Source organism: Ostrinia furnacalis, unplaced genomic scaffold (genome assembly GCF_004193835.3).
Source record: "Ostrinia furnacalis isolate ACB-3 unplaced genomic scaffold, ASM419383v2 OfSCF2409, whole genome shotgun sequence".
NCBI lineage: Eukaryota > Metazoa > Arthropoda > Insecta > Lepidoptera > Crambidae > Ostrinia > Ostrinia furnacalis.
In genome coordinates, this window is record NW_021132648.1 from 497,482 (window position 1) to 524,960 (window position 27,479).

General features: G+C 35.7%; 2 protein-coding genes across 5 annotated transcripts in view; one reads left to right on the forward strand and one right to left on the reverse strand.

The window, feature by feature from the left end:
• The window catches only part of LOC114355432 (indole-3-acetaldehyde oxidase), a 29,973-nt gene extending 26,548 nt beyond the window's left edge, over window positions 1-3,425 (forward strand). The window contains exons 16-21 of one of the 2 annotated variants that reach the window (XM_028308271.1): window positions 57-240; window positions 399-594; window positions 677-1,443; window positions 1,821-2,013; window positions 2,556-2,669; window positions 3,156-3,424. In XM_028308271.1, the coding sequence (XP_028164072.1) occupies window positions 57-240; window positions 399-594; window positions 677-1,443; window positions 1,821-2,013; window positions 2,556-2,669; window positions 3,156-3,226 (1,525 nt within the window). In that variant the 3' untranslated portion in view covers window positions 3,227-3,424. Of the gene's footprint in view, window positions 1-56; window positions 241-398; window positions 595-676; window positions 1,444-1,820; window positions 2,014-2,555; window positions 2,670-3,155 lie in introns of both variants that reach the window. The other variant, XM_028308267.1, reaches the window with a different exon arrangement.
• A 2,080-nt stretch (window positions 3,426-5,505) lies between these two features.
• On the reverse strand, window positions 5,506-27,479 carry bbx (bobby sox). Of its 3 annotated transcripts, none has more exons than XM_028308256.1 (4): window positions 27,406-27,479; window positions 9,348-9,482; window positions 9,052-9,133; window positions 5,506-8,967 (listed from the first exon to the last, which is right to left on the reverse strand). In XM_028308256.1, exons 2-4 carry the CDS (start codon window positions 9,470-9,472, stop codon window positions 7,540-7,542), a joined length of 1,635 nt encoding a protein of 544 aa, XP_028164057.1. In that variant the 5' UTR covers window positions 9,473-9,482; window positions 27,406-27,479; the 3' UTR covers window positions 5,506-7,539. The 3 variants fall into 3 exon arrangements, with proteins under 3 accessions (XP_028164057.1, XP_028164056.1, XP_028164059.1); XM_028308255.1 differs by lacking the exon at window positions 27,406-27,479 and adding an exon at window positions 26,916-27,280; XM_028308258.1 differs by lacking the exon at window positions 27,406-27,479 and adding an exon at window positions 9,853-9,901.

The following is a 27,479-nucleotide window of genomic DNA, read 5'->3' on the forward strand; positions in this document are numbered from 1 at the left end:
CGTAACCATTTCAATATAAATATTGATGATAGTAACTAAAGGTGGTGATATTTTAGGGTGGATGTCTTTACTAACCGTCTTGGAGGTGGTTTTGGATTGAAAATAACTCGCAGCACTTTGGGGGCAGTCGCTTGTAGCATTGCAGCGTTTATGCTGAACAAGCCAGTCCGTTTGGTTCAGTCCATGAGCTCTGTCACGAGAGCTTTGGGAAAAAGGCTACCTTGTTCCACTGATGTTGAGGCACGTATTATTACCTACTTTAAGCATTGACCTTACATAATGAGATGTTTGTAAATTTTGGCGAGAACGGTTTTCCAAAATGTTACATAAAATATTTTCTTGATAAGTAATTGGTGTTATCATTTGTGACTGTTTTTGATTTTTGTTTAAATTATTAGGTGAAGGTTAGTAAGAGCGGTCGTGTGCAATACATGACTTACAACCTCTTTGAAGATAATGGTCATGTTACCAGTGAAATAATATCAGCAATTGGAGTAGACGTATACAACAATTGTTACAAAAGCCTATGGTGGGACTACAAATGTTATAACGCTACAACTGACACAGCTAAAAATTCATACTGCAGAGCACCAGGTAAGTATTTATGTTGTATGGAAACTGCTTTAAATAAAAGTTTAAATTATTTAACTGAAACCTAAATGGTTCTGCCTTCCAGCTTCATTAGAAAACATTGTTAGCGCAGAACACATCATGGAGCAAATTTCCTATGAGCTATCCCTTGACCCCTATGACGTACGCATGACTAACTTAAACACACTATTATTTGGCGATGTCAAAACCATGGGAGAAGAATTGAAAGAAAGGGCAGAATACACGGAAAGAAGAGCCGCTGTTGATAAGTTCAATGCTGAAAATAGATGGAAGAAGCGAGGCTTGCGGTGGGCTTTTATGAGATACACGCCTCTTAGTCCAGCCGGCTACGAGGTGAACATGGTAATATGCCATGGAGACGGTTCCGTGGTAATCAACCATGGTGGTATAGAGTTAGGCCAAGGCATAAACACGAAAGCTATCCAGATTTGTGCTCACTTCTTCAATATTTCGGTTGATAAAATAAAAGTGAAAGGGCACAATACTCTTACAGCGCCGAACAGTATTTTTACTAGCAGCAGTATAACATCGCAGAGCGTGGGAATGGGAGTCGAGAAATGCTGTAAGGAATTACTGCTTCGTTTGGCACCAATTAGAATTTTATTGCTTAATCCCTCTTGGGAGAAATTGATAAAACAGGCACATTTCCTTAGAGTGGATTTGCGAGCCCGAACATTCGTCAATGATATTTTATCTCCGATATTCTTCGTATATGGGGTAACATTGTCTGAGGTGGAAGTGGACATACTGACTGGGGAGTCTGAGATAGTTAGGGTCGATTTGTATGAAGATGTCGGCAGGAGTGTCAGCCCCGAAATTGATGTTGGACAAGTAAGTTGTTTTAATTTGTTAATGATTTATGATTTTAAGAGTGCAGTTTTTAATGCATGTTCCTACTAACGTGTATTAACTGACTACTAAAGAGTAAGTTATTATTATGTACCTACCTATACTAGAATAAGTTATGCTATCGTATTAGGTTTTTCTTGTAAAGATAGTGTAAATGTGTGGAAATAAATAGGATATTTTTAAAAAAGTAGATTGTAGCCTTGCGGACTGTGACGCAACACTATTAAAAATGTGTAACTTTAAGAGATAACGCCTAATTTTATTTATCTACTGTTTTAATTATTTTCTACAGGTTAACCCTTCCGTTCCCGGATGATCAGTTTATAAGGCCTTATGGCATTACACAAATATTGTTTTAGGTGGAAGGTGCATTCATTTTCGGCCTAGGTTATTGGACATCTGAAAAACTGGTTTACGATAAAGAAAACGGCGAATTGAAATCAGATCGTTCTTGGAACTACCACGTCCCTCAAGCCAGGGACATCCCGCAGGACTTCAGGATATATTTCCGGGAGAAATCTTACAGCGCGGCTATTGTTTTAGGAGCTAAAGGTTAGCATAAATATTTAATAAGCTATTTAATTTTTAGCGTTAAGAGTCGCTTCTCAAACTAATTTTAAAATTATACTTAAATAACTTGAAACGACCGACCTACCGACTAGGTGGACCGACGATCTGGTGAAGGTCGCGGGAAGTACCTGGATGCAAGCGGCGCAGGACCGGTCTTTGTGGAAATCCTTGGGGGAGGCCTTTGTCCAGCAGTGGACGTCTTTCGGCTGAAACGAACGAACGAACGAACTTGAAACGAACTGCCTAAGGCAGAAACATTTGTAACATACCTAGCATATTTATAGAAACAAAACTTACCAAACAATGATGATTGATGGATGATGATGTCTTTCGCAATCCTGTAGTTGCCACGTAATCAGATTTTTCTAGATTCTCGTATTTGCGGAGTTCTGTAAATAAAGATTTATTATCAGAATTTGAACCAAATTACACTGTAAACTTTATGTTATAGTAGGATGAAAGTAAACAATTTATTAGTAAACAAGACTAACATTTTGAGATTATTATCTTTTTGGTGTCTCCAGTGACTGGTGAGCCAGCTACCTGCATGGCTGTATCCGTTCCTTTCGCTATGAGAGAAGCCGTGGCCTCTGCAAGAAAAGACGCTGGCATCGCAACAACAGAGTGGTTCCCAATAGGTAAGCATAAGCATTTCCTTTTCATATTATAAACACTGGTCTTTATTATATTCTGTAGAATGGCTTTAATGGTGCGTGTTGAAGCACACTGGTTTTGCCAATGTCGAGTGTTTAAAAAGTCTTTTTCACGGCTGTAACTGTGAGTACACTGGATATTTCACTGGTGTTCTTGAGCATATAAATTCGACAGTTAGACCAATATTGACCAAGGAGAAATAGAGACAAACTCAGTGACTTGGCGGTAGTCGATGATGGTTATGTAACATGTGATGTCATCGAACTTTTTTGGCGAGTAATAGACCAACAAATTTTTTTCTTACTTTACATGGGCCAATAAATAACGTCTAGAATTTTTTAAATTTTATAGTCCGCTTCTAAGCTCACGTGAGTTTTTTGTTTTCACAAATTATGAAATGCCTACCTATTTGTTTAATTCAGTTTTGTGCAATTTCATCATCAACCTCACGTTGATTATTTCTTTTTCAGACGGACCATACACTACCGAGAAGCTATGCATGTCATCTGGTACAAAATATGAACATTATAAGTTAATGTAATGTAATCAAACATTTTGCACGAATTAGTATTTTTAAAACCTATAAATGTATTTAAACAATAATAAATGACTGTTTGTTTATCTCATAATGATTTTTAAAATTATATTAAACTAAAGCCCGTATTTTTCTTTATTACGAAACATTATTGCGAAAACATGTTTAATGGTGTATAGTTTCTTAAGCAGTGGTTATTAGTCTGTTATTGTTTCACTGTATATTTTCCTAACAAAATAAAATAAAATAACCTAGTTACCGCAGTAACTTTATAACTTATTATGTGTTTATGTGTGTCTAAAGGTTTTTCTAAAAAAAACAAAATATTTTAATGAATAAACTTTATTTCTACAATAAAAGGATATATAATGTACCGCGCTCATATTTAACAAACGTTCAACAATAGTTACTTTGGAACCAAAAAGGTAAACACTTTGGGTGCCGACTTAACATGTCTAATAACGTAGCCTAGACCAGTGTTTCTCAAACAACACAATGAGTTTTTAACCCTTTATAAGGCAGGTCTCATCCCACCATATTTTAACCTTGTTGGCTTAAGGTCCAAAACAATTAAAATTTGAACTTACTTTGCCTGTTAAAGGGTTAAACCGTTACAAAAAATATACTTTTAATCAAATTGTATTGTCAAACGAAATCTTTATTTTTATAAAAGATTCACACGGTTAACAGCACAAATTGATCCATCTTAAATTATATCTCTTCATTATCCTACTTGACTACCCTCCATTGCCATGCAAGATAACTTATGCAATATTAGGTTGTTTCTTAAGAGCGTTTACGTCTAGCGTGGCATGTCAAGTTTAGGTAATTTCGATGCTAGTTTTATTCACACTAAAATAATTATGACTGTGTGCGTGTTCTCACGCTCTATAGTCAAACCAAAATACTTTGATCCACCATCGTAAAAGTATGCCAGGCTGTCAAGTGACAGCTCAAGGAAACTATAAAATCTTCAAATCTTCCAACACCGACTCCATAATTATAAATAATGGTATACATTAGTCCTAATCAATAATAAATACGTAAATTCTTTATCAAATAGTAAATTATCAAAGGTTTTTTACTATTTTGAGAATATTTTATACAGCCTATGTTCAGCAGAAAATTTTTTGAATTTTAATTGTGAGAGATTTTTTCAAATCGGTTCTATTCAAAACAAACTTTTCCTGTTTACTATTCTTTTTTTATCCGGAAAATGCATAACATTTCATACCCACCAGCTGCGGGGGCAGCTAGTGGGTTATTTGGGGTTCTTCCTACCAGAAGGTGGGTAGCCCCCCTGCTAGCAGAGCATTCCTATTAACTATTCTGTAACCACCTATTTATGGCAAATAAATTATTAGTATTATTCCTCTTTATAATATTAGTAGGTATACATACATAACTTGCTGTTCCAAATTTTCGTCATTCGTTTTCGTTTCATCGCTAAAAATAACTTAATTTTATTTTTCATTACGTCTGAAATAGAATTTGTAGTAAAAATAGACTGTAATGAAAAATAACAATAAAATATTTTAATTACCACGTGATCGCAAAATCTACCACCAAGATTTTTCGGATACACTATAAAAGTCCAGCTACCTGTCAAAGATCAACGTACGCATGACACATGTCAGCAGAGCACCGAGCGACGTGACCTCACTCTAGAACGCCTCGAGGCGGACTGAATTTGAACGATTCGTGCGCGGCGATTTATAGTAGTTTTCAAATACTCATAGAAAAAAAATTACAATGAATTATTTTAAATTTCAAAGTAAATATTTTAGATAAGATATTCTTCTATTATATTAAGCTATTTTTGTGTTGAATAAAGGAAGAATATTGGTGAAAAAATCACTTTGATTTTTGGATATTTCACGTTCTTTTAATTTGTGATTTCTTAGTGTAAAATGCTTAAATCTAAAAATTTTCTCAGATAACTATTTGCCCAAGGATCTATGCTATAGGATAAATATGTTTGTTAAATCGTTTTCACAGTGTTTTTATAAAAATTTCAGCTTGTAAACTGACGCTAAAGTGGAAATTTACAAAACCTGTGTGGACTTATCTGGATAGAATTCTTAAATGCTAAACTAATCGCAATATTTTCTCAATTAACTATTTAGACGACAAAATTGTCTAACTATTTATGCCTATAACATATTTGTAGTATTACTGGTTAATGATTGTAACGAGTTGAAAAAGTACTGTTTTTGCGCCAAACGGCGTAAACGCTCTTAAAACAATTAAAATACAGATCTTCCAGCACCATAATTCAAATAAACGGATCATATTAGGGTTTAACTTTCGTAGAATTTATTATTTTGTAAATATACATATTAGGTATAAGCTCTTTACAATATATAATTTTTTAATCCAATAGAATCTATAATAAACGAAAAATTCTCTTTAGTAAATAACCCTTTATACTGGCCCCCGTTACGATTCGCCTTATCACTAATATATCAATCTACAGAACAGGTAAGGCTACAATATATCGACAAGGCAAAAGAATTTTTCATGAACACCAGCACTCTATGAAATTTCATTGAATAGTGTTAGCTCATCGATATAATTTTAGGAACCTACTAAAGCTCTTCACTTTACGAAAACGTAACAATAATTAAATCTTTACACAAAAATAACAATTTGATTTAAAAGCTCTGGGAGAAAATGTTAAAAACAAAAAAAAATGCAACAAATCTATATCATAAAAGGGATTTTACAATTTTGACATTGGAATGCCACAATATTAGCCAGTTTTCAAAAATATAATATATAATATCATCATAAATATTACATATAACTTGAATATTAAATATACAATATCTACAGCCTAGCTTCCCTATTCTAAATACATTTGGTCTTTGGATGAGCATGTCACATTATGGCTTTTGTCATCTTTTGTAACTTTAAAAAATACATATAAGTGCACTTTAAAAATTTAGTACTTGTAATCTTCTTTTAAAACTCTACCTTCTAGACTAGACCTACAAAAGCTTCATACCATCAACGTAGATGGAAACAAAATCACAGTAATCCTTAAAATCCATCTATATGCACAAAATAAGAACAACAATTTGAGAAACACTGTTCCAAATAAAACAATAAATAAATTAAAGTGAAGTTGACAATGGTGTGTAACTTAAATAAAGCTTAGCTATTAATGTAACAATTGCAATGTTTTAACGTCGCGTTAAAATTCATGAACATTTTCGATAAAGTTCAGGTACCTAAAGGAGAAATGATCATTTTGCTATCATCTACAACAGTGAACGTTCAGATTCGTTTTTTTTTAGGTTTTTTCATATCAATTATAACAACACATCGATTAACCCTATATAAAAAGATATTGCGTGAATTAAGTTAAAACAAAGCGAAATAAATTTATTTTCGTTTAAAATCAAGGTTCAAAAATTATATCACAAAAGAAAAACAGCGAGTTTCACTCACGATAATTTTAGCCGCGATAGGCGTATTCAATTAACTAGCGACTAAAATAAATTTATATTAGGTTACTTTTGCCAATATCTTTATAATATTTATTAAATCGACATTATATAAAATGTTTCAATTTTGCGCATGCATGGCAACACTCCCTGTACCACCCCAATAAATCACTTTTAAAGGCACCGCCATTAAGTCGATCGTTCCAACAACAATGTTGCCATGTTTAGTAAAAATGTATAAAACGTGAACATTGTCACTTTAATAGATACGTTATAAAAATATATTATACAAATGATAAATTTGCAAAATATTCAATGACGTTATGAATAAAAAAACAAAATCACCATTAAAAAAATGCGATGCAGTCTATGCATGTTGGTGTTTTACTTTTGATTTAAAATCTAATATTAAGGCGATTTAAATAAATCTAACTTTATACAAAAATGAGGTTAACGATTATATACGAAATTACTGTTTAAGTTTGGCATTTTTCATGTGATGCATAACTCTGTTATAATAACATTTATTATTAACACTGATATTTCATTTAAACAAACTTTTTCATATACGAACTTAATATCATTAATATTATTAACTTGATATTTAATACATTATGCCTTGTTATTCTTGTGATGTTATGCATTTAACTATCACAAATACCTACCAATCAACTAAAATAGGTATATAATAATATATATATATATCTCTCTATCTCAATATAAATAAACTCTATTCCTATTTTATAAAAACTACATTTAGGTGTACAATTATTATTTTTATGCGTACATGTAAAAGTAGATCTATAATATATAAATATTATCTGATTATATAGTAAATAATATTTTTGGAATTGTTATATTGTAGGTATTTCATACCATGGAAGCGTTTTCATCGCTTGCTTTGGCGGTCATGGTGTCTGTGATGGATGAACCTTCGATCTTCGAGGTGTTGGCGGCGACTTCAGCCAGCGTCGCAAGAGCTAATAGGTCCTGCGTGACGTTGCTATGCTGGGGTTGTTTGCAGATTTCCATACTCTGGACGACCGTGCAAGGCGCCTCGGTCGCAATCTTGATTTCGGGGCTTATTTTATGCGATTCACTGTTCTCCATGGTCGAGTACAAACCCTTTAATTCGAACCTGGTTATGCTCACTTTCCTCGGCTTGCGTTTTTGACTGCCGATGACGGAGTCGCGCCAGCTCTCGGCCATTTCACGCCTATCGTCTAGAATAGACCTAGGAACCGAATTGACTATATGCGAGGATTCCAGCGCTTTAGGCTTGAGACTGAGAGTTTTCTTCTTGCGTTTGTTCTCGCGCTTTTTCTGTTGAAACTTCTCAAGACTGAGTGAGGGCAACGCTCTTATTTTAGCGTCCAAATCAAAGTCGGCAGCCTTGAAAGTCTTGTTTGCATTATTGTCTGATTCAGGTGCGTCTACGGTGTCGTTTTTTGTTTCGCTCTCGATTGACATCTCGCTAAGCGAATTGTGCTCCTCGCCACGGTGATTGCCAGATTCCCAGCTACAGGACGCGCTGTAGCCCTCGTCTGGCAATTTGTCGTTGATGTCTCGCTTTTGCCTCTTATTCACGATCAATCCCCCCACAGCCATGAATTCCTGGTAACGCTTCCCTTTGCACGACCGCCCAGATCTCGAGTTCCTTTCGTCATCTGACCAATTCCTCTGATAACCGTAATCTTCGTCTTTAGAATACCTTTTATCAACTATTTGGTTTATCACATCTTGGTTAGTAAATTGGTCGTTGGCGACACTGTACTGATACAATCCTCCCTTTTCCTCACTAAAGCCTTCTTCTACGAATACCTTTGTGGTTTCTGTGAGTTCATTTTGAAGTTCACGTATGCTTTCCTCGTTGGCAGCTCCTTTTGCTTTAGCCCTTTCTAATATGTTGTGAGATCTGAATTCGTTTGGGGTTGAGATCGCATTATATTTAAGACAGTGAGGTGAATAGTAAGGGTTCGGAGTTTTGGTTTCAGTCTTAGTGGCCAGGAGACTGCTGAGGCCTCCCATTTGGGCTTCATCTGCCAACTTGCCTGGAGTAAACATTGACAACGGTTTAGTTTCGTTTTCGTATACGTGCTCATTGGTCTTTTTGTTGAAGTCTACTTTAGTTGAGTTATTATTTGTTTTTTCTAATTCAGCTTCATGATATTCGCTGATGGGGGATTCTATTTGTTTCTCGTTCGGTTCTCTCGGCCGAGAGGAGAGTGTGCGGAGAGGAGGCGCAGGCAATTTGTACCATTTGAAGTCAGGATTGGCACTGAAGAATGCGTCTTTGTACTGTAAGGAAGAAATCAGTAGGTTTACATAAAATATAAAATATCTTAATAGAGATTGTAAGTTTTGATAAAATGCAAACTATACCTGTTTCGCAAGACCTGTGTAGCAAGCTTTCTCTTCTTTATCCAAGTTAGCCCACCACTCTCCAAGAATTTTGGTTATAGACCTGGAATTATTGAAATACAATATTAATAAAGATGATAACTACCTCCAGTGAGGTCTATTTATATGTTCAAATCAATTTTCACCTACATACATTTTTTTTTGCGTTACTCTTAATAATGGGTCAATATTCATGCTTCTATTAAGACCCGCCATAAAACATAGGCGTAGCTAAAACCGCGTAAAACAAGGCTAACAAAATTATCATGGTGACGTACCGATTTTCAAGATTAGGATATTTGTCGCGGACGACGCTTCGGTGACGTTTGCAGAATATAAGGAATGCGTTCATGGGCCGACGCGCGTGGTGCGCCGGCTCCGTATCTCCGTCCTGCTCGTGCATGGTTGTCTATCTGCGGAACAAAAGAGACGCACATATCACTCAATTGTGTCGCGATCGGAAGTGTAAATAACAAAATGACAGCGATCAAGTATGCACACTGTTGCACGATTGAGATGATTCAGTTTAAGTGATGCCCTTCGTAATAATGTTGCATTTTGTTATGAAATCAATTACCAACGTTGTACTTAATCAATTACATTAAGTATAGCGAAGATTACAATGTTGAGGAAGGGTATCGAGCTAGGTATTATCTATTTTGTGATTAAGTACTATTTATAAACAAATACTCTTGGGCAGTACAGCATGTAAATGACCACTTTCATGTTCTCTTCACAAAATTTTCGCACCTACACATCGTGGAAGACATTGGCGTAACTCACTTTTTGCAATTTTTAAAATTATACCCTTGTCTTATCAAAAGTACGTGTCGTAACTTGTTGTGACTGTACACTTACATTGAATGATGTTGGTCACTGATATCATCGTGATATTATTTATTGCAAAAAAGTACAGAAACATTTTGTAATAGAGGTGACATTTCAAAAGACAGTTCATCTAGTCCCTTATCAGATAGCAGCACTTTCTTTGCCAAGTGCAACAATACTTCGCGTGATAAGAGCGATAACGCAGGTCGCTGATCTCTCGGCCCTTATCGTATAATCAGTAATCTGCTGCTTTTGTATAGAGACGCCTTTTTTTTACTTAAAAGTAAACCATGTTACAACTATACCCACTCAGTTATTTCTTCATTGTTATTGTTAAAGTTTAAAAGATAAAAGTGTATGACAAATACAATAACATAACTTTATTTATCATTACATTGTAAATAAAGATAAGCTGAATATTGAGAAGTTAAAGAATAATCTTATCATGGAAAGTTCTTGCATTTATATTTTCTCATTATTAAAGTTAATTACTATTGTAAACAATTGAATTTTATGACCACTTGGCGTGGTAGCTTGTGTTCTACATTAAAAAGTAAGCTGTAGAGCTTCAAAACCTGCACAGCCTGAATGAATCATTATTATGTATTCAAATTAAGATAGTATGTAATAGCAAATCAAATAATATTATTTGCAGAAACCAATGAGCATGTACGTTTAGATTTCTTGTGGCAGCAAGACCTGCAAGTCTCTAACACCCTGGAGGGCTACACATCATTCGTCTTCTTCATCGTATTCTATTGAGTGCGGTCAGTGTCAAGAAGCATAGCTTCGTCTGTGACGTCACTGAGGTCATCCGAAACCCATGGTGTTCCTCCAGAGGTCATGATCCACTTCCCATCGGATTCCAGGCGGGTGACCTTGACACAGTGTGCCGAAGTGTGCCGAGGCTGGGCGGCCATCGGCCCGTGAAAGTGAAAACTGAGCAGGATAGCAGTGCGCGCGCGCTCGCTTTCAAATCTTCGGAAGTATTCGGAACAAGTTAACGCCTCGTTTAGTTCCGCGGTTCAATTTCTTTAAGACAGGTTGGGTTAGCTAACTATTTACTAGCCTAACCTAACCTAAGGTTATACACTCGCGAGCAAAAGTATGGAATCACTTACATGAAGTTGTTTTCACGCGATCTTGTGTACTAACGAATTTGTTAGGAACAAAAAAAGTGGCACCATTTTAAAGATTAAACTTTTATCTTTAAATTGATACCAAATTCATCTAAATCACACCAGTATTTAAAAAGATATCCCGGCTGATGTGGAGAAGTAACGAAAAAGACATGTATGAACTGTTTGATACGTCGCGATTTGCGGCCTATTTACCGCCTATAAAAGCACGCGTTTTCGGATTTCTGCTTTCACACGTTGATTCATACACATCTCCGCTTCTTTTGACACTTTACCTGGGATTCTACACCTTCAGAAGCAGCACAAATCGTTGCACTATTGCAAGAAGGGCTCAGCCAGCGGGCTGTCGCTCGTCAGCGCCACATAAGCCAGTCCTGGGTTTCGAAAGTTTTAAGACGCTTTCGGGAGACTGGTGGCTTTATCCCGAGACTAAGTTCTGAACAGCGCCGGCGCACATCGCAGAGGGAAGACCGTTTTTTCATGTCAACCTCTCTATGAAATCGTCATTTGACTGGAATCGACGTCCAGTAAGAGCTCAGAAATGTTCGTAGGATAGCTGTTAGCGAGTAGACAGTTTGTCTAAGACATAAGCAATAGAATTTAACTCCAAAAAGGCCTGCCACAGGCTCGAAACTGACGGCAGGTCACCGATAAGCACGCTTTCAATTTGCTCGTACACTTCTCGATGTTAAGTCGAGCAAGCCACCCCCATAAGCCACTGTTTCAGCGAACTAGCACTGCACAAATCGCTTCTCAGGCCGCCTATAAACCCGACCTCTTCGACTGCTGCCCTGCAAACACAGTTTGCATTCATCGGAGAACAGAACTCGCCTCCATTACTCGCCTTCCAATCGAGATGTGTACGAGCAAATTGAAAGGGTGCTTATCGGTGACCTGCCGTCAGTTTCGAGCCTGTGGCAGGCCTTTTTGGAGTCAAATTCTATTGCTTATATCTTAGACGAACTGTCCACTCGCTAACAGCTATCTTACGAACATTTCTGAGCTCTTGATGGACATCGATTCCAGTCAAATGACGATTTCATAGAGAGGTTGACATGAAAAAACGGTCTTCCCTCTGCGATGTGCACCGGCGCTGTTCAGAACTTGGTCTCGGGATAAAGCCACTAGTCTTCCGAAAGCGTCTTGAAACTTTCGAAACCCAGGACTGGCTTATGTGGCGCTGACGTGCGACAGCCCGCTGGCTGAGCCTTTCTTGCAATAGTGCAACGATTTGTGCTGCTTCTGAAGGTGTAGAATCTCAGGTAAAGTGTCAAAAGAAGCGGAGATGTGTATGAATCAACGTGTGAAAGCAAAAATCTAAAAACGCGTGCTTTTATAGGGGGTAAATAGGCCGCAACTCGCGACGTATCAAACAGTTCATACATGTCTTTTTCGTTACTTCTTCACATCAGCCGGGATATCTTTTTAAATACTGGTGTGATTTAAATGAATTTGGTATCAATTTAAAGATAAAAGTTTATTCTTTAAAATGGTGCCACTTTTTTTGTTACTAACAAATTCGTTAGTACACAAGTTCGCGTGGAAACAACTTCATGTAAGTGATTCCATAGTTTTGCTCACGAGTGTATTTTTTGAGTCCACTTGTTTTAACTAAATTTTTAAAATTTATCAACGAATGAGAATCTTTTAACAACTAAGAATTTCATCATAAATGCACAATGAAAATAAAAAGTATCACAAATATACTTGAAGAGTTATTTCGAAATGTTTACAAGGAAAAATTCCGAGAAACATGGGTGCTGCTGAAAATAAAATATGTAGGTCTTTTTCATTTGAAATTCAGATTGATCCGGCTCAGGTAGTTCGGTGAAATCATTTGATAACCTAATTTGACGGGATATGCGATCAATCGTTAAATTGCAAATAGGTTTAAAATAGGTCATCTCTTTACTCGGAAAGTGGAATTATTGGAGTAAGTAAAAAGTTCGGTTACTGAGCGAACATTATTACGCGACGTGCTGTGAGACAGTAAAGGACATTCCCCAAAAATCGTAACACTTTTTTAAGCCTCGAATTTGTTTTGCCGAAGTTCCCATTCCATACATTATTTTGTGATCTTAAAGTAAGGCAATACGGTACAAAATATAGTGGCCACGATATTGACTCAGTCTTGTTAAGGATTAAAGATGGATACTATTTTGATGTTGACATAAAAATACTTGTTTTGATATCCGAACGCGAGTTGACTTCAAAGAGGATGCATATTTAGCTAGCAATGTCCAGTCCATGGAAGATTTCGGAATTGAAAGTGTACGATGCAAGAACGCACTCGTGGGGTCCGCTGACGTAGTTTCGAATTGTAATCGCACATCTATGATTTAAAACTATGCTTATTACGTAGTGATCGCGTATATTTTACAATAACTTACGTTAATATTGTGAAAAATAAACTGCATTGGTAGTCCGAGTTTATTTTCCATGAGTTACAGCAACGTGAATGCTAATGTAGAATTTGAATTTGCAACGTAAGTATGTCAAGAGTAATAGGTACTGTCCGAAAAAGAAATATACAGTAATATTATAAGCTGATATTTTTAAATCTGGAACATCTTAAATAAAACAAAGTGCCTTGTTAAAATTATATTTTTGAGTTACTTCACTTTTGACTTTTTGTACTTTATTGTTTACTTCAAAAGATACCTACTTTTAAGTTAGATCTAATGCGTTTTTCGAGTTTACAGGTTCATCATGGATGCAAGTTGGCCTTGTTAACTTTAAACGGTACGCTGTTGTATTGCATGTTAAACAGTAGCGAAATTTGTTGAAACCTATAAAAATTACAATTTATCAGATTTCTTCAGTGTGTGCTAAGCTTGATTAATATTATGATCAATAAAGTAAAAACTTATTTTAAACAAAAATATCATTAGTACAATCCTCAAGGCATAAGCTTTCCTCCAGATTCGTTTAGGTATGGAGTTACAATAACTTATTGAGCATTGACAATAGGCTTTTGGAGCAATCCTGAATACCCCACAGATACATTTGCTATTGTGCTGTCAAAACCAGCTATCATTTCATCGTCTCTTAATGTGTTATATCAAATTGTTGCATGTCACACGTCTGTTCAATATCGGACTTTACAGAACATAACATAGATCATAATGAGCGTGTTGATTTGTAATCATAGCGATAGGTGTTTAGTCCGTATCGTGTTTCATACGATATTGATTGGAGCCATTATAGCTGGTGCGTTTTGTTGCGGCCGCGTATGTGACAAAGTATAATAATAACGTTTACAGTTATCCAACTGCCGTAATGTAACTGCGCTGCGGTTAGGCATCACTTGAGTATGCACTGCGCCCCACTAGCACTTAGGCCCGTATTATGAAACAAACCTTGAAACGTGATTCAAAGTTGAGCACAGACTCAAGGAGATGTATATTCTGAATTTGAATCCAGTTTTGCGATATGTTAGAATGTGAGCCATAAGGCGTAACCAGTAGCCTTATAAGAAGTATCCCAAGTGAGAAGTAGCCCAAGTGAGAAGTAGCCCAAGTGAGAAGTAGCCCTAATCAGAAGAAGCCAAAATGAGAAGTGGCCATAATGAGAAGTAGTTCATTAGCTATACGGTTGCCATAACGAGAATTAGCCCTAATGCGCCTAAAGGATTCGTAACCAAGATTCAAAGACAAACATAGATAGTGTTGTATTCCGTGATCAATACTTGCACCAATCACAGCTTAGAAGAATCCAAGCATCAAGTCTGAGCATCGTTTCGTACTATGGGTCTTATGGTAGCTGCTTGGAAATTCATCGACTATTTTTTTGCGCCGTTTCCTTCCCACCAATAAAACCCATTAGTTTAGTGCACGACAATTTGAAGGCAATTGATACGATCATGTGAGCCACTTCCCACATTAATATTTCAAATAGTTTTCCGATTCGCTAGTAACACAATGGTATTGGTAAAATAGTCTTTAACAACTGCAGGCAGAGCTACATAGGAAGCTCTAGTCAAAGGTGTGGGGTCGAATTCTCCTGAGGAGAAATGTTAGTGTAATGAGCACAATCATGCTAATACACTTTTATTGAACCTATATTTTTCACACTTATCTTAGTTGGGTCCATATTTAGTCACCTTAGTACAAGCTCTGTTTATTTAGGACTTTTCTCTCCATCAATTTGCATTTAGTACCATTTATATTTCGTTAATCAAGGTTATTTCCGAGGCACGTACCGCGGCAATTGAACACGAGTTAGCTGTCATAGTACAAGGCCACAACAAAATCATCTTTGCCGCACTTGCCATCGACAAGGCCGACTCACAAAACGTCACTAGAGCGACTAGACCACTCGATTTCGCAAAAACATCAACGAAAGTGATTAGCAGCTTCACGGTGGATCCTCCACACTATTGGCCGATTGTTTGCATTGTGGAAATGAGACGGCAACAGATGGAATGTTATTGCGGACAAGAGATAGCTAATAATCCGTGTAATGATTGATCATTATTATTACAGCGCGAACCAGCGATCATAATCTATGGAATTCGGAGACGGAGATGAATAAATTAGAATTTATAATAAAAAGTCATGACTAAATAAGGAAATATACGAGTCGATTGAGGACCTCCGTTTTCCGTCGGAAAAATAGTATTTTGCCTTCTGCAATACTGAGCAAGTTAGTGAATCATGTTTGTCAGTTAGCTGACCCCTTATCACATTACGGTCGCCGTATTCCGTAATTATGAAGAAAGTTACCTATAGATAACCAATTCTGGCTTTATGACGAGTAAACTGAAATACAGAATTTATTTAAAAAAAAACACTGTTCATGTGGTTACTAATTGATCTGATGATTATGATGATGATTCGCATGGTCACAAGAACTAAAGATAAAATAATCTCGGAAGAAGAGCAGAATAAGCTGATAGATATTCTAAATGTGAAAGGTCTCGATGTTGACATTAAAATTAGCTAGAACTGGAAGAGAAAATTTAAAAATGCACAAGTTACATCAAACGTATAAAAAGCAATAACAAAGTCTAGAGCGCGGAACAAGGTCAGGCTGTTAACATTAAAACAGTCGATAAACTACCTGACAACAGGCATCGGGTTTTGTAGATAGATCTATGTATACTAAATTTTATGAATGCCAAAGTTACGGTTTTCTTGTCTGTCACGTTTTCTGAACCAATTTTGATAAATTAGATGCAGATATCGGACGTAGGAAAGGGAATGTCGATAATATCGACATACATATTATGACAAGACATAATATAAAAAGTACAAGAGAAAGAAAAATAAGATTTAAATTTTGATGAATGAAAGATGAAGAGATAAAATTAAATTAAGTTAAGTTAAGATTCTCTAATTAGCGATATGAATTTTATTTTTATGCATTTGTTACGGTCGAAGCAAATGGTGTCATCCGCTTGCTCCTTAGATCTTTGAATAACTAAATGTAGGTGTTTTTTCTTGTTATTCAAATGCATGTAAGTTTTCTTATTCCTTGCTATCACCACAGAATAAATAATAGCTATCACATACATTGCGTACGTGCATAGCATCAGTTTCAGATGATGTTCTAATCATATTTTGATTAAGAAGACAATTCTATTGGGGGGTAATTATTTTAGATTGATCTTTCTTTTTAACAATTTTATTTTTTTTAAACAATTTAGTTAATAAAAAAACCGGCCAAGTGGGTGTCGGACTCACGCACAAAGGGTTCCGTACCATTGATTTATGAAATTTTTTTTTTTTTAATTTAAGTTATTTGTATGAAATATTACGTGGTAATAAGCGGTTTACGATTTACGAGGTATTAAAAAAAAACTACTTACTAGATCTCGTTCAAAACAATTTTCGTTGGTAGTTTTTATAGTAATGTACATATGTTTTTTTTTTAGATTTTTCATTTTCTTAATTTAGAAGTTAGAGGGGGGGGGGGGACCAACTTTTTTCCACTTTGGAAGCGTCTGTCACGCAAACTATTCGGTTTAGAAAAAAAGTATTTTAGAAACCTCGATATCATTTTTGAAGACCTATCCATAGATAGCCACACGTATGTGTTTGATGAAAAAAAAATTTTCGAGTTTCAGTTCTAAGTATGGGGAGCCCCCAATATTTATTATTTTTTTATTTTTGCATCGAAATCTTAATGCGGTTCACAGAATACATCTACTTACCAAGTTTCAACAGTATAGCTCTTATAGTTTCGGAAAAAAATGGCTGTGACATACGGACGGACAGACGGACGGACGGACGGACAGACAGACAGACATGACGAATCTATAAGGGTTCCGTTTTTTGCCATTTGGCTACGGAACCGGAACCCTAAAAAGACATTCAATTACATCAATCACATGAATTTGAAACAACTTTAAACGATGTGCCAAACATGAATCATGTTATTTGTCGGATAAAGAGCGCGAGTAATGTAAATACCGACATTATCACATATTTAATATTCATTTGAAAGTCTGAACAAGGCAAGGGTGGAATGGAACTTAATGTGGTTCGACACGAAGGAAAACTCAGTGACTTCATGTGTCGCCTGGGTGTCTGAAGGGCATGATGTAACCTGTATTTTGCTGATAATATCTTACGTTTATAATCTTAAGTGGAAAATTCTGTTTACCCTTTCTTTTGAGGCTGAGGCAAACCTTTCTTGATATTTTCCTAGGTGGCTATTTTTATAAGCAAACAACACCACGCCTTTATGGACCGGTGGCAACACCCACGCAGACAAATCGAGTGGTTCACTACTTCATATTCATAGAACAATGTAGTAACATGTATTGTGTTTATTATGTTTAGTTTCAGAAATAGTTCCAGTATAAGGAGATCTTAATTGAGACCAATAAATGCATTCTTATCTAAGTTTTTTTCTAAGTTGCTATCTACGCTTGTTAATCATGAATGCCCCTTTCAGGCTCTACATACACCAGCGTGAGTAAGCTTATAGCTTACTGCAAGTTGAGATCCATCTCTTTTTTTAAGTGACTCTAGCTTACATAAATCTCTCACTCTCTCTCACGATGTAGGAGTTGCGGCTTCAATATCATCAGGTCATTTAGGCTCAACTGAAAGAGGACCTACCTCTAATTTACCAGAGGCAAATGAAGAAGGTACCTCCCTAATTGGCCTACACTCCCCACAATGGCCAGACGCGTTGGGGAGGCCTGACCGTTTATGGCTTAATCACACATAATGGCTAACATAAATCGCACACGATAAAGGAATATTTTTGAGACTCATATTTAATGTATTACGGTTAACAATACAGTTTTGGCTTTCGTTCGTTTCCTTCCGCACGTTATCGTGCAGGAAACTGGTTAGTAATCGCGCAGCGCGTTGTAGGACCGATTACCGACTATTAGCAAACCAGTGGGTTCGCCTGTGACTTTGTTCGCGCGAAATTTAGGGTTTTACGACACGTTGGACGCCACGCGGCTCACCGGTGAGTTTACGAACTTCGAACAATAAAAAATCTATTGAGTTCATTAACTTAATAATCATTAATTATGAATCAAGGTAGGTATAGTAAGTAAGTAAGTATATAAGTAAAGGTATTTTCGTTATGATGCATTAAAAATTACCAAAACTGAGACTAAACTTTTACATAAATAGAAAGAGAAGGAAATGAGGTTAACAGTTTTTATAAAGCTTTAGTAAAAAAACCTGTCTTTATTTCGATTTAATAAGACTATTAAAAATATCATTTTATTAAAAACACGACTCCTCGCGTGCGAAGCTCGCATGCATAGCACGGCCATAGTTGTTAATAAAATATGTAAAAAAACGTATGAAAAAGATAATTTCAATAAACCGGTGGACTCAACCTCAACGGTGGTAGCAATTCATAAAGGCAATCAAATTGCTAATGATTTTTAAAGTATTAAAAGTACAGAACAGAAGCTCAAAGAAGTAATTTAGCTAAATCGACCCTTGAATTTATTTTAAGCTCCAGCACCGTGACCTTAACCTTATAAAGCTTACCGAAAGTAGTTTTTAATAATATTAACAGTTTAAAGACATTAGGAAATGGTATTATAGGCCAGTCCATAGTAGGCGCAGTGAGGAAGTGTCCCGTGTCGGGATGATTTAGTTTGGATTTTTATAACTGAGTATGCTAGCTGTGAAAAAGCGACTCTTCCATAATATTTTAGATGGCAAAGACAAGGCTTTGACGTTAAATTATTAAAAGCATTCAAATTCGTTATTAATATGTAGAGTAGGTCCTTTTCAGGCACTTTTCACGTCCCCTAACTTAATATGCCTCTTTGGCACAACATACATATTTTTATCTCGGTCTCTTGGTCTATCAGAATCAGAAGTTTAACAGAATAACCAACTGGAAGCAATATAAAATAATGTGTAAATCAGTCTCTAGGATTACTGAAGACTCCGCATATCTACTAGACCAGTGGTTCTTAACCTTTAAGTCACGAGGGACCATTTTACCAAATTTCTGTCTTGTCAGGGACCACTTTTTTTTTCCCAAAATCCTATGAAAGGGGAGGTCGATTTCTCGCCCACTGTGCGCCGTTTGCGTTGTGTTGACTCGACTCATCACGTCACGTCACTTGTTTATTACGATGTCTTCGTGGACCACTTGGAATGCCTCCAGGGACCACCAGTGGTCCGCGGACCACCGGTTAAGAACCACTGTACTCTTCAAAATTGTGCTAAATTCACTGTATATTTTAATCTGACGGACTGTGGACTGGAACCACGAAATCCGGAAAACATTGCAAGTTAATATTCTTGGTAAGATAAACTCATTTCTAAGAGGAAATCGACCTGGGTTCTTATGAAAAAGGAATGTCCTGAATTATCTTTTATTCAGTTTTAATTACTTAGGTACTTGATGACAAAATGTTAGTCACCAAAGATATAACTGTGAATATTTTAACCAATTGTTATCAACATTATACGGAAAATGTGTTAAAAATATCGATATAATTATTATTGATTTGTGGACAAAATTTAAATTAAATTGTATCTGCGTACATTTAGTTAAAATCTGTATGAAAATAGGAGACTGTGCCCATTACCTATAACAAACAATATTTAAAAGATTTGTTTGTCTTTCTGTTCCGGCTAATCTCTAAAACGGTTGAACTGATATTGATTGATCTGACTTTTTTTCACTGATAGATCACGGATTTTACAAAAAGTGGCAGATAGAAGGCAGAATAATTAATAAAACACATGAGACGGACTTAATTAACTCAGTCATAGCAAACATTATTACGCTAACAGGTTAAGTAATTAATTTTTGTACCAATACCAACATTAAATACTTGAGACGGTTCTCATTTGATAACTTGAAACGTTTATTGAAACTCGTTAAATATTTTAAATATTACTAAATTCCGATTAGCGATACAATCAGCAAATTAATATTATCCTCATTAACACTGGTTTAAAGGCTCAAGAACTTAATGGAAGCTGCGTTAAACAATATTAATTTAATGGACGTTAATGCATTCTTACCGCAACGTTGTTTACTTTAGATTGATGGCAGTAAAGTGATCTGTTCATCTACAAAATTAACTCTAATTGCTCTAATTGCTAAAAATAACATGTTGATTATAAATTATATTTATTTAGTGTAAAGAAATGTTTGAAATTAATTATAATCAAAAACTGTTCCTTAAACAGCGAACTAAGGACACGGGAAGATTATTTGATATTTATTTATGACAAATACTTATTTCTTATTTGCTATTTAATTTAATTTTATTGTTATCTCAAAATGACCAGGTTCACGAACTTAAAATTATTTCTTTGGGTTTGAAATTGTCTAGGCAATTATAACCATGACATTCAAAAAGCCTAACCCCTTCCTTTAGCAGTCGGGTAACATGCATCTACACGAAGAAGGAACATTTATTGGAGCATCCGGTGCATTGTTTTAGATGCGCCGCTGCACTGATGATGTTTAATATAATAATGGTTTGGTAAGTGATAAGACGGTGGGATAGGTCTCTAATAATAAAGGTTCATGTAGACATGATAATAAAGTCAAAAGTGCTTTAGCATCAGCAGCACTTAAATCCTTGGTTGTCTACGGCAAACTTAAATAGGCTACTAAAACCACAAAATAAACGTTTTTTGCTTCTGTAAAAAGTGGTTTTGACAACATTAGTCATCAAATGACATAATGTAATAACCCGAATATAACAGTTAAAAAACAATTTGCCAGCAATTTAAATCTGCCGTGCACACGCTTGGCAATGAAGGCGAATAAAATGTGCTAATAAACACTAACTGAACATCTTTAAATTTTACAATACATAAAAGGGTTACACAATACAACAAAAGTTCGTTAATTATGTACTAATTTATCCATTTTGTTTGCGGGACTAAAAATAGAATGGGCCGATAGCGTTACTATTGCTAACAGCGATAAAGAGTCCTCCAGTGCAAAATTAAAATTCATAATCGTGTTACGTTGAACACTGAATTTTCGTCACACACTTTAAACGGTGTCAACTACCGTTATTGGAAAACATAGAGGATGTAACGCTAGTTATCGACTCCACATCTAATATAGGTAGCGAAACGGACTTACATACTGATGATGAATTGTGAAAAGTGCAGAAAATTAGGATAGGAGAATGTTATGGCAAAGCTAAAAATCTCTTGTTTCACTTCACATCTGAAGTAAATTATAGTCTTGATTTATTATTCAAAATAGAGGTACACAAAAAGAGACTAGTGAAATACTATAGGAGCTGTAGAACGCTCTTCAGCATAATTTGTAACAATTATTTTTAATCAGAGTACTAATGATATTGTTGATTTCAAACAGAATGATACTATTTTGGTACCTATATCAGTCATCACCCAAAATTGATAATAATTAAAAGGGACGCTCTAAGTTTCTTAATTAGCCTTTTGATTTAAACATCGCAAAGTAAATGGATTCCGTTTAAAATATTTTTGTTGTGGTTGTAAATGACTGGCAGTTGGCATGAACGAGATTTTGATGAGAGCAAATTACGTACGATTTGACTTGGCCCGGCTTGTAAAAACATGGCGAATAGCGTCACCGCGCGTCATATCTACACCCACTATTGCGTATGCTATAGTCGAACATTGAAACTCCGGTACTCCTAGATTTGGCTAGTCCAACTTTATTAAACCTTTGTTTTGCCACTCATCCGCTTCGCACTGGATAAGTCGAACCTTAACTCCCAACTCTTCCTATGTTCTTTTCATTAATTTCGTTGCGGGTCCAATGACAGTTTAACTTTCCCCTGGGAACAACAAACTTGACCTTCACTAGTTGGGTTTTTATTGGCGATCAAGCCTGTGTAAATCCTGGCTACACAGGAGTTGCAGCGGTGGGAACGAGAAGTGGGAATAGTCCCATTACTCTAGGAAAAACCAACTTGGAAGGTGGCAGATGCTGACAAATTGATTCTATTTCGGATTAGTAGACAAAGTTCGAAAAATACTATTTTACTTTCGATTTTCGTATGACTAAAATTAGGCCTAGGTTCAGCTTTGGCTAGAAACACCAGTCAGAAGCTGAATTTAAAATCTTTTTCGCCATGAACTTGCTAAAAAACATTGGTTATAGGGGCATAAGATTTCTAAATCAGTCATTACGAGAAAAGGTTACAATGACGTTTGACTATAACACATAAATAAATGACGCAAATTATGAGTAATGGAGTAATTAATGTGTAAGTACTGAACATACAAAGTGACTTTGATAGTAAAATCTCAGACGGTGTCACTCAAAACAAAAAAGATGATAGGTACAAAATACAAGTGGCATTTCAGGATGAATTAACAAAACCTTTATTATTTACAAATTAAAATTACATTCAGTAAGCATAAACAACTTATCGATGTTATTTGTTGTGAGAATATTATTATGAATTCAAAGACAGCTGCAAGATTATGAGATACTGTGTGTGACACAGTTGATGTTATTAATTTAGAAAAAAATAGAGCAATAAATATAATTTAAAGCACATTTCACAAGTTCGAACACATATTGCACAAAGATGCACCTCACGGAGTAAACAACTGACGTAAGAACAAATATTCATCTTTAGACACATCCCCGACTTGTCGCACTAGGTTAATTTAATTTTCCTTTTATCATAGGTCGTTCGGGTCACGTGTTTATCGATGATTTAATTCAATCAAATGATTTAAAGGTCCGAGTTTGTTATACTGCCAACTTTAACAAAGTCAATATTGACTTTTTATAAGCATCAAAACAGCTCACAAATGACTTTGAATCACACAATCACGTAAAAACAACATGTAAATAAGACGTATCTTATAGACTTTATAATGCAGCTGGAGAGTCCAATTTTCAATTGTTTGCGTAATTTGAAATATTGGCTTCAATGACTGACATTGTTGCATCTGGGAGCGATTCATCTAGGATGGCAATTACACTATCAATAGCTGTTAAAAGATCGAATAGGTCGTGCATCAATTGACGCCATTGGTCGGCTGGCTGCTCCGAGGCGATGGTGTAGCAAAAAATTGGACCAAGATTTTCCGCATTGCGAAGGTTGAAATATTGTTAGATAACTATCTGTAATGTAACAAGGTACATGTTGCAATAGAAGCATCCAAATTTTGAGCCTTTAGCAATATTTACATTTTGAATGAACATTAACTTTTTAATTCAACCGTAAAGGCTTTTATTGTTATCTTTTGTTGCAGTATAATCTGCTTAAATGCTTTCGATGTCTTCTGCGTTTGGAACTATAAAATTTAAATTCCAAGAAACAGAAATAAAATTCTAATGTGTTTTGCTAATCGTTTTTATCGAATGATCGGAACGGTGTCGATAGTTTTCTTTATCTTCAAAACGTGATGGAAAGCGTAAACAAATCAGCAGTATTGTTGCAGAAGTGAGGCATCCGGCTATTTATAGCTTGCCGCCAATTACTTAATCCGCCATATTGTGAGCGAATAAACGGAAAAGTCGCCAATGGTGTTGAAATTGAAATGGGACAAAAAATGCTCTCTGGTTGCACAACCCATGCCATCGATTACCCAAATCACTTTTTAACTATCGAAGTGTAACTCAGAGAATTTTCTTTCTCAATATAATTAATTCCCAACATTTAATTGTTGTTTGTTTTTAAAAACAGTCACTAGTAGGTACATGCCAGAAATAAATTTGTTTTGGTCAGTTTTATCGATATTTCAACCTTTGTGGTTTTTATCTTATACAACTATTTGTTAAGTTAGGCTATTCTGTGACGTATTTCAAGAAGTTGATTCTCGAGTTGGTTTTATTTCCCATCATCGTCTTTTAAATTATCATCTTTTATCTTAATTTCTTCTTGTATTTCCTCTACCAAATATTCAATAAATAAAATGCTTTCATCCACATGTGTGTGCATCTGCTCTAACAGCCTCGTACTTGGTGATATTTTTTATGTTTCAATTTGGATTTTATTACCCTTCCAAGATAAGAAGTATTAATACACTGGCGACAACTCGTCGGGAAAGTATGAAATATGAATGGCGGTATTGTTAAGATTTCAGACGAAAAGGTGTATGTTACCTTTGTTGTGTCCATTAGTTAATTAGGAGATAAAAGGGTTAGGGTATTGTGATCAGAGCCTTCTCGAATTACCTGACGTCTCTCTCACCTAAAGCTTTTAGACACAGTCTAGACAATGTTCTAGAATGTTATGCGAACAAGGTCCTTCGGGTTTTCCAGTATTCAGATACATAAAGGTTTAGCAACTTTGATATTTGGGTGATTTCAAATTTCGACTCTCCTTTAGAATTGTGGCTCAGCAAAATACTATTGGAACCGAGTTTGGATTTGTGCGTAGAGTTTTCACGTTTTTGTTGATTAATTAACTGCCAACATTGTCACGTGTATTTGCGAAAACGGGATAAAAAGCGGGAAAATTCTTATTAGACTGCTTTTTTTTTTTCAAATTAGGGCATCCATTTATTTAATTAAATTATGCTTTTTGAAGACGCCTGAGATTTAATTTGCAGACAACATTCGTAAAATTTATTTGTTGTTCTGGTGTATGCTATAACTAATGTTCTGCTGTTACAGTAATTTTACATTTCCCTTAATTGTTTTTACGTGAGTGACTAAGTAACAAGCAACAAGGAAGATGGTTCCTCCCAATATTTTAGTCATAAACTTAGCGATACAGGGATGAACTACGTGTGGGATGTCAGTGTTCACAAACAAAGAGTGACATTCACTGAACACGACATTATGCAGTGAATATTTCATATTAAGTTCCCAACAAACAGGTAAAATGCGAGGGTGTAGTGTAGGCATCTTACACAATATTGAACAATCTAATAGTTCAATCAAAGACTTTCAATCTAATTTGATTTGATTGAAAGTCTTTGAGAAAAGTTTTTGAAAGTCCATTTTGGTATTTATTTGGATGATTTGACGTAGCCTTAGTTAGATTTCTTTCCAATGGTCTATCAATGGTTTTGGATTGAAAATTTTTCAACTAGAGTAAAATTACGAAAATAAATCTGGGAGGGAAAAACGTTTTTCCGAAACATTTCATGGGGCATTTTATTTAGATATTGCGTCATGTTTTGCATGTGTTAATATTATATTTAGGACTGCGTATGGGATTTTTCGTCTATTAATGAAAGTAGCTTGCAAGGAAGGAGGAATAACGGCTCAAATGAAGATGATAAGTAATCACTGCACGAACCTATTACAAACAAATAGACAAGTAGGTACTGATAGTTTTATCTATGGATGAATCATAAACCGAGAATGCTATCTATGCCTACTCGTTTTTTAAAGCGGGGAATCCCCCAATCTTCCCGTAAGGTAGGTACGCGTCTACGTATTTTCCAGGGAAAACCAATACTTTAATTTACAGTATAATCCGTCACACAGTCAGCAGATGGCGTAGTGTTAGAATTTTAATACATTTCATCACAAAAACAAAGCTAATATTGAAAAATTTTAGATATTCCTGCTGCCAATGGGTAACACAAGTTGCATGATTAGATTAGCGAAGCACAAGGAAAAAATGCAGTTAAATAGGTACGATTAGGCAGGTACACTGCCACAACACCATTTTGGACGATTTGGTTATAAAAACATTGGAAAACTCATAAGGTAATAGAAAAAGACTGATTTTCGTGTAGACATTCGCGATAAAGCAGACACAATCAAAATGCATTGTTGTCATCTACCTACAACATGACAGAACGAGAATAAAATAACGTGCGTCTCGCTCGCTTGTTTAGATAACTTGCTTAATAATGTAGGTAATTAAAGCTAAATAGGTACACATTACGTATTTACAACACAGACACGAAAATGGATAAGTTTTAACAAGTTTGTCGGTAATTAAATCTTTGGATAACTGTGTCAGATCGCAACGTAGCGTGCTACGATTTGCCCAAGTTGAATGTTAGACGTGCAGTTAACAAAAAACTTGGTAGGTAACTAGTTAAATCGACGTGAGTGAGCCCGATAGGTCCGCCATTTTCAGATAGCTACCTACTACATAAATATTACATTACTTTCAATGTTTCATACAACACAATACTTTCTACGCGTCGAGAGCGTTCCATTTTTAGTAAAGTGCGCGATGAACGCTCATTTGTTGCCAAGCGGAATCTTTGCTTGCAGGCAGGCCACGACCTTCGGGGCAAATATTATGAATGGAACAAAATTTGCTGTACTGCCTCAATGGACCCAGTCCATCGGTTTTAGCGACGCGATTTTGCTGCATAATTTTCAAGGGCATTCTAAACTTCAATTCGTCACGTATTGAAAACTGATGGGCCCCTGCGCCCCAATTCTACACGATTCATGAATGAAACTCGCATTGGCCAACAATGGAAAATTACTCATAATTAACTCTAAATTAATAAAAACCACACAGAAATAAAAGAAAATACTTACGAACTCGTCAGCCGCGATACGTGTATAATAATCACATACATGACGTCATTTGACGCAACACAAACCCGAAAATATGTGGCAAAATGTATAGTAACCGCGTCAAAAACAGCACCAACATAAAATAAACACAATACTTTATTAGATACGAACTTGGATTTAAGTCATTACGAGCGATTTACGACATTTTACAATATTTATTTGTTGTCGCCGAACTCCAGTTTTGACAAGATGGTCGCACACCGACTGTTTTTGCTTTGGTTGTCAGCTGATACCAAAGAGACTGCTGTACTTGAAACGCAAGAATTACATCGTTTGTCTCTTTCTATCTAATATCTATGTATACGTTGTAAGAGCGAGGAAGGTAACATGACTCTCACATTTGATGGCTTGAAACAAACAAATGTCATTTCTTGTTGCATTATGATTGCAAAGGAAAATTCGCAAATAAAATTACTTTTATGCTATTGTGATGAATTGAAAATATAAATACCGTGAATATGAAGAAGCGTCTATCTCACCACGTCACGAAATCGTTTATGTATTAGCTATATTGGGGCGTGACAT

What these genes read in the sequence shown, in the direction of transcription:
- bbx (XM_028308256.1), bottom strand. Translation starts at nt 9,472, where the DNA reads ATGCACGAGCAGGACGGAGATACGGAGCCGGCGCACCACGCGCGTCGG. An exon ending in TATCCTAATCTTGAAAATCG is followed by an intron (nt 9,134 to 9,347) that starts GTACGTCACCAT and finishes CAATAATTCCAG; the next exon opens with GTCTATAACCAAAATTCTTG. An exon ending in ACACAGGTCTTGCGAAACAG is followed by an intron (nt 8,968 to 9,051) that starts GTATAGTTTGCA and finishes TCTTCCTTACAG; the next exon opens with TACAAAGACGCATTCTTCAG.